The 7,585-nt window shown below is 32.4% G+C and overlaps 1 protein-coding gene across 1 annotated transcript in view; it reads left to right on the plus strand.

Annotated features, from left to right (window-relative positions):
- The first annotated feature begins 1,365 nt into the window (after positions 1–1,365).
- LOC106468173 (beta-chimaerin-like) overlaps positions 1,366–7,585 on the plus strand; it is a 20,271-nt gene continuing 14,051 nt past the window's right edge. Inside the window, exons 1-4 of the mRNA XM_013928585.1 lie at positions 1,366–1,458; positions 3,093–3,227; positions 5,473–5,553; positions 6,247–6,301. Coding sequence (XP_013784039.1) covers positions 1,366–1,458; positions 3,093–3,227; positions 5,473–5,553; positions 6,247–6,301 — 364 coding nt within the window. The remainder of the gene's footprint in view (positions 1,459–3,092; positions 3,228–5,472; positions 5,554–6,246; positions 6,302–7,585) is intronic.

Below are 7,585 nucleotides of genomic sequence, written 5' to 3' on the forward strand. Positions count from 1 at the left end.
ATGCTCTAGCATTTACTAGATATAGGGGAGTCTGGTATATATAAGAGGGTGACAACGTGACGGAATCATAGAATGTGTGTGTAGGTAATGAGTAATTGAACTGCAGTCAGAGAGAGACGTATTGTTTAAGTTAACGTTCGTTGTTATAGAGTTTGTTTTAGCGCGATTGTTGAAATTAAGTGTATCGTAAAGTTATATTCGGAAAGAATAAACCAGTTTTATTAAGTAAGGACTTGTGTCGCTAAAGTTTCGTCGGAACGAAGTTACGGAATGTTAATTAACGAACGGAGACGTAACAGTATATTAGGAATATTTAGAGTTGTTACTTAAGTTTATAGCTGGTTATGAGTATCGATTGTTTATTAAGACAGAAATGTGTAGAGCTGTTACTGAACTAATATGGCAGGATTGTATAGAGGTTTGAAGTGTGATTTAAGTATGGCATATGTAGAGTTGTTAAACTTTAAACTTAGGTTAGGCCTGGCTATTAATATTACACCTTTCAAGGGTAATTGGTATGAATATTGATTTGTATGAATGTGTTTGTGAGTAATTAAAAGAACAAAAACTAGAAAATGTATGTGTTTTTGAATCCATATAATTTATATTATCAAGATAAACTGATCAAAACTCAAATAATTTAAAATAACACACACATTAATGTTTAAGGCTGACATTAATTAATAAAGAAAGACGTTACGTCTCTGTCTCTGTCTGCAATTCAATTACCTTGTTGGCGTCACTTGTTGGCGGTCTTATATACAAGAATACCGTACACCAGTAAACACTCGAGGCTTCACGAAGGGACATGTATTTTCTAGTAGCTCATGACGTATTACTAGCGTTACGTGACTTCCGCTGTCGTAATAGACATTATCGTTTTGTGTTATTGTTTCGTTTGTTATTTTAGTTAAAGGTCAAGTGTAGACATTTTCTTATTTTGTAAATTTTATACCTGGATTATTACCAAGACATGTTAATTACTAATTAGGTTTCAGAAGATAATGGAGTGAATCAATCAGTGTATTAGCTAATGTGGCTACTTTGGGCAAAAAAATTGATTTGATTTTACATTAGTCCTATATTTTTAGTGAAGTTTGAACATCATTTGTAACATAGGCCTACAACAATTTATGACGGTGTACATGTGTTCAAACTTCTAAGTTGTAGAAACAATAAAGGTGGAAATAAACTAATTTATTATAGATTAAGTGGAGTGGACATTGAATTATTTTCATCAGATAATTTTAAAAACCTGCTAATGAAAGAAAATAACTGCAACATTATGTATAAATAGCTGGAAAATTAACATGTAAATTTTTATCCTGAACAAGTTTATCTCAGGCTGTTTTGTCTTTATTCACAATGGTACTTTTCATGTGCACATTTTTGTTCAAGTCCTTGATTATAAACACCGTGTTGTCATCAGATGAGGATTATGAAGTTCTAAAGGATGAGGTGAATATATTTGTGTCCAGGGTTATCAGATTGTGCCAGAAAAGAGTATGAAGGTCATGAAGAAAGGCCCAACTTTACAACAGACAGTGACACAATTGAAGGAGACGGATTAAAACACGGACTATGTTTTATACAACATTGAAAAATCGTATGATTGCACATCACAGTAAAGCTAATCTACTCCAATAATGGCCATCACCCAAATATATGCTGAACATTACATTTTGTTTTACGACTGAACCATCAAGGTTTCGTTTATGGGTCTCCAATCAAAGCAGTTGCTAACGTTCATAAAAACAAAAACTGGTGACACAGAAGAATGATGTTTTCATCAGAAATTAAAAAGAAAGATATTTAATAACAACTGTGAGTTAATAAGTGAGAAAGAAAAGGAACCATCAGTTTTATGTGAACTGGAACTCGACAAGAACATATGTACAACATATACAAATGTTCAGTTATTTAACTGCACCCTTTACTGCTTCTCAGTGATATTTCTTTTTACACACTTATAACAGAAGAGGTATGAAACAGCATTTCTCATTGATCTGTTATTACAGTTGAGACCTATACTTTTCAGGTGTTGTCTCATAGTCCATTCTTTAAAAATAGTCTATGCATAAAACAGTTGTTTCTCTGGGCTCCCATGTCTTGCGTCTCTCTTGTTCCATCCACAGCTTCATCATTTTCTCATCTTTGGGATAGTTAAAGAAACTTCTCCCTGTTTTTATACTACACTACACAACAATAAGGGATTTTTTTTTTTCTATTCCTGTAAACTCCCAGTAGAGCATAGGGCCGCAACAGCACCTCGCTAACGGAAGGTGTTGTTCCACTTACTTGTAGCAGGTTGTTTTTTACGGGGTGGAGTTGCTAGCCCCGCGCCCAACCCTCCCCCTTTGTCATCCTGGACTTGGAACCAGGCAAAGGCAGAAGTTGGCATGTTTGGTGTGATGGGGATTCGAACCCGCAACCCTCAGATTACGAGTCGAGCGCCCTAACCACCGGGCCACAATAAGGCATAGTTGGAAATAAAAAGTAGCAAACCATGTAACAACAACAAGAGGTGTAGCAAGAACTTTCCAGCAGTGTTGATGTCATGAGTTGACCTTCACTGATTGTTGCCGAGTGAGAAGCTCAACATTTTACATTCATGTAACACAATTAATCATTGTTTTTCTTAATTAATTAATATCTATTGGGCAAGATATGCTGAATCTGTTTTAGCACCGTTCTTACAACACATGCTAAAACAAAACTTTTTTTTGATATTTAAAGTAAATATGATTTTGCAAAGTGTGTTTATAAGTTTTTAAATGCTAAAACTGAAACTACGTCCAAAAGTGTATTATTATTCAATCTTTTATCTGCTAAAGACAAACATGATAAGAAATGTTTGCATATAATTTCTAAATGTTGATATGTCTCTAAGTACAATAAATATTTTGTAACAAGGTTTGAAATATGTAATTCTATGGATACATATATAGAATAACTTTTGTAGTATGGCACTGTATACACTCGTATTTTATTGTATTGATTAGCATATGTTTTTTGTTGTTTATTTTGTGATTAGTTTATTATTCTTGAGAATGTACAAGTCTGTGTTACACGTAAAGTCTTATTTCTTACAGCCGTCAATTCCGTGGTCAGCAGCCAATGTCGCAGAATGGGTGGCTGCCTCAAACCTTTATCATTATGCCGAGATCTTTGGGTTTAAAAACATCAGAGGTTCAGACCTGTTCTTATTGGATAAAGAGAAATTATTTGTAAGTGGATAGACGTTTAAGGTATTGATTTTGCTTTTGAGATAAAACCACAGCTTTCCGGGACATCGTGCTAAATTTTAAACAGCAACAAAGAAACTCAAATCCAGCCATTATCATTTAAATAGTTATCAAGGCTTCCCTTAAACTCCATTTACTGCATCCACCACATCCCGTTCTAAAGGTCAACCACCCTGTTAGAAAAATAAAACTGTCTTAAGCTGAAGATGACTCTTAACCTGCCAAAATTTATATTTGTGTCTTTTTGTCCTACCTTTCTCAACCACTATTAAGAATGAAAAAAAATGATGCATCGATGCTCTCAAATTACTTGATAATCTTAAACACCTCAGTCGAATCTCCTCTTAATTCTTCTTTTTAGCTCTGTAAGTTATGGAATTTATTTTATCCACAACCGAACATGTTACTCTAATTTATTAAAGATTCCACTGTTTATTTTTCTATATTTGAATTTTTAGAAGTTGTATGAAACTGAAACTTTTGTGAGTACTTAGTGAGTCTTGTTGGTTTCCTGTTATATCTGATGATTCACAGCTTCTGTAATGGGTAACAAGATTTAAAATTTTAACACGTCTGCATACACAAGAATCTCATTTTGATAAAATTCCATATTGTTGATCTAGTCGGACTGATGAGAATTTATACAGATCAAAACTGTAAGACTTGACTGGTCATAATACTGTTAGCTAATACTTTGAATTGCTAATTATGAAGATAGAATAATAAACAGATTTTTATTTGCAACATGAAAACTACTGAAAAGTAAAATTTATTAAAGATAAACTTGGTTATAGTTTGAGAAGTTGATAGAGTAATAAAATAAATGACCCTCACTGGCATAGTTTTAAGTCTGATGGCTTTTAACACTAAAAACTGGGTTTTAATACCCATGGTGAGTTGAGAATAGATAGTCCATTTTGTAGCTTTGCTCTTAACAACAAACAAACAAGTAAAATTTTACGGTGCTCAAGATAAGTTTCATGACTGCATAAATACTAATTTTTTACACAAAAATGCATTAAAAATCAAAATTTTGTATACAAAATACGCATAGTATTAGGAGGTATGGGTATCATGTTCGTATTTGCCAGTTCTAAAATAAATAAAGTGTTACTTTCGAACTGAAAATTATGCCTAAGTTTGTCAGCCAATGTCAACAGTGCTTGAACTTACACTGGAATTGGCCACAGGTGGTCCTTAACAGGACATTCGTATAGAAATAAGATGTAGATCAAACTCATAATTAACGCAGCATAACATTTCAGATATTCGGTAATGAAAACAAAGTCACCGAAACCTGAAAATGTGAATCGAGGAGAAAATACTTAGTATGCCAAAAGTTTCTCAGGATTTTCTCAGTGATTTTATCTGTTTTTTTTATTTCATACAACTGAAAATGTTTTCTGTTTGAAATTAAATCATGGAAAATTTTAAAGGTTTTTAGCTTTCCACAGAAAAATTCAATTCAAAATTTATGCTTAAATCTCCAGATAAAAAAAACGTTTACCTGGATATCTAGGTACTTAGGAAAATGTAGACAAATATTAAAGATCCATCCTCTTGTTTGGGAGATTATATTTTATAGTTTGTTTTCATATGAAACATTTTTTTTTTTACTTTATGTTAATCCTTCATAGTTTAACAGTTAGACTCAGAAGTATTATTATTATTTCGTAACATTTTCCTCTTCCTCTGGAGATAAGATGAAGCATTATTTTTGATATTCTTGGAAGTCATTTGAATGAACCTTGAAGTGACTGTTTACCTGTTTCATGGTTTAGAATACTGTTTTACAACCACTCGTCCTCGGACCAATGTCGGTCCATCACAACTACCTTGCTGGTCTGTGGGATTTCATGAAAAGAAAGAACTGACAGAATATTTTATACATAAATGGTTGTACTTATATTTAGGGCTGCGACAGTTTTGGGAGTCAGTCTTGTGTGTTGAAAAGTTTGTTCTAGGACATTACTAACCTTTGCTGAGTTTGTTTTTTTTAATTTCAGTACTTATAAGACTCGTGAATAAGAGGATATAATCAAAGTGAATGTTGTAAAATTTTTTTTATTCAACTCTGAAAGGAATTGAAGTGTTAATGTAATTTTTGTCTCCGTGGTGTGAATTGTGGAATGACTTCCAAATGGAAAAATGTTTTGTGGTGTACGTAATAATATTGTTGGCTAATTAATAGCTGTAATAATTGTTTTCTATGTGTTTTTTTCACTAGAATATGGGTGTTCAAGATGAATTCCATCAAAAGGCGATACTCGTTTGTATAGATGAACTTTGCAGAGCTAAAGAGGAACTTGTGAGTATGAAACCTGAAATTATAAGTAATCCTACTGCCTGATTAAGTACCCTTTTGTAATTTATTGTTTTTTATTTTAAGAAATGTACTTAAAAAAATAATTTGAAATTAGATTGGTGTGAAAATGAATTAATTGATTTTTAAACACTTGTTTTTTTATCTTTATGTTAACAAATAGATTTTTGGAATAAAATATTATTTTTTTAAATAGTGTACTATATCACAAAAAAACAAAACTGAAACCAGAGTGCTATTTTTAGTTAGTACTTAAAACAAGACCTCTATTAATGAATAACAAAATGGTTACTAATTTTATTTGTAAAATGTATTGTTAAAAGAATAAAAAAGTGAAACCATAGAACTTAAATTAATGAATCTGCTTCTGTCTTTTTAAAGTATATTTAATAACAAATATCAGTAGATTGACTGAATGTCACTACACCATGCATTTGGGCAGTTTAATAAAATGAGGACTTCTAGATTTAAATCTAACAAATTTCTCTCGATCCTAAATTATATGTAATTAGATTCTTTGTTGTTTTTTTTTCACTTTTATGATTCGTTTTATTATTCTCAGTTTGAATAGAACATGATGTCATGTTGATTGTTAATACATTTGTTCTTTTCAAGAATGATGTTGCAGTTAATGTTGAAATTCAAGTTCATGTTGGCAATTTGTTTTGTTTTTTATAGAGATCCATGGACGATTTCCAAAACTTTGCTAATGTATTTTGTAGTGAAAATTATGGTAAGTTTTTAGGTGTTGCAATATTTTTGTGCGTAGTTATGTGTAAGTATTTTTTGTTTCATCCTGATAGATTATCGAAGCTAAATAAGTTTATTGAAAATAATAGTTATAATCATATGTTAAGCCGAGAGCAAAGAAATGCAAAATTTTAAACTTTTATTAAGTTTGTCGCTTGAATGTTTTTCGTTTAACTGCATACTAATCGAAAATTCAATTTAGAAAAGGAAAATAAACAAATAAAGAAGAGACTTTGAATATTATGTTTGTCTATAATTCAAGCAGTTTTGCTTAAGTATGACTTACATATATTTGTTTGTTTTCATAATTTTCTTGATCGCCATTAACATATAATTTAATATTCGTTTATGATAATTATATCAAATAGGTTTCAAGATGAGATGATTAATATATATCTAATAGAAATTATAACTGCCTTAATTTTAAATTTGGAAAACCAAACAGTATACACCAGATAAATTTTATAAAACACACTGCAAAATATGTACTTTTTTTTTCTTATTCTACTAGAAAGCCACAGAGAATTTAGCCACAGCTTAATTTAGTAATAAACATTCTTTTTAGATAGTGAGGCATGGGTTTGGATCTGTGGTAGAACTTTGGATTTCGGAGCTGGTAAGCTTTACAAAAGTGACGGTCAGTCGCTTAGCATGGGTAGCAGAGTTATACTGACTGGTTGTTTTCCTTCCGGTCAGTCAGTAGTTAAAACTTAGGGATGGTGGCAACTACCAAATAATAAATAGTGCAGGAGAAAGTAAAGAAAAAGAAAGGAGGCGAAGAAAAATTGGGATTCATCGGGCAGTGAGGAGGATGGAGAGGCAGCAAGAACAGCCAAGAAGGAAGCGAAGAAGGCAGTTGTGCAGGCAAAAGCGAGTGCAGTAAATGACATCTACGAAGAATTGGAAACACCGGTGGGAGTGAAAAAGATCTATAAGTTGGCGAAAAGGAGAAATAAAGCAACTAAAGACATTACACAAATAAAACAGATTAAAGATGAGGAAGGATACGTACTAAGTGATGAGACAGAAATAAAGAATAGATGGAGGATATATTTCGAAAAGCTTTTGAATGAGGAGAATGAGAGAAGGGTTTTCGGAGAGGGGGCAGCGAACGAGAGGGATGCACCTGAGATTAGTAGGGAGGAGGTAAAGAGAGCCTTGAGGAGGATGAAGAGGGGTAAGGCCACAGGACCGGATGAAATATCAGCAGAAGTGTGGAAATGTTTGGGAGATGATGGAGTCGAGGTGCTGTGGGATCTGTTGTGGG

The sequence above is a fragment of the Limulus polyphemus genome, unplaced genomic scaffold (genome assembly GCF_000517525.1).
Source record: "Limulus polyphemus unplaced genomic scaffold, Limulus_polyphemus-2.1.2 Scaffold2901, whole genome shotgun sequence".
Classification (NCBI taxonomy): Eukaryota; Metazoa; Arthropoda; class Merostomata; order Xiphosura; family Limulidae; genus Limulus; species Limulus polyphemus.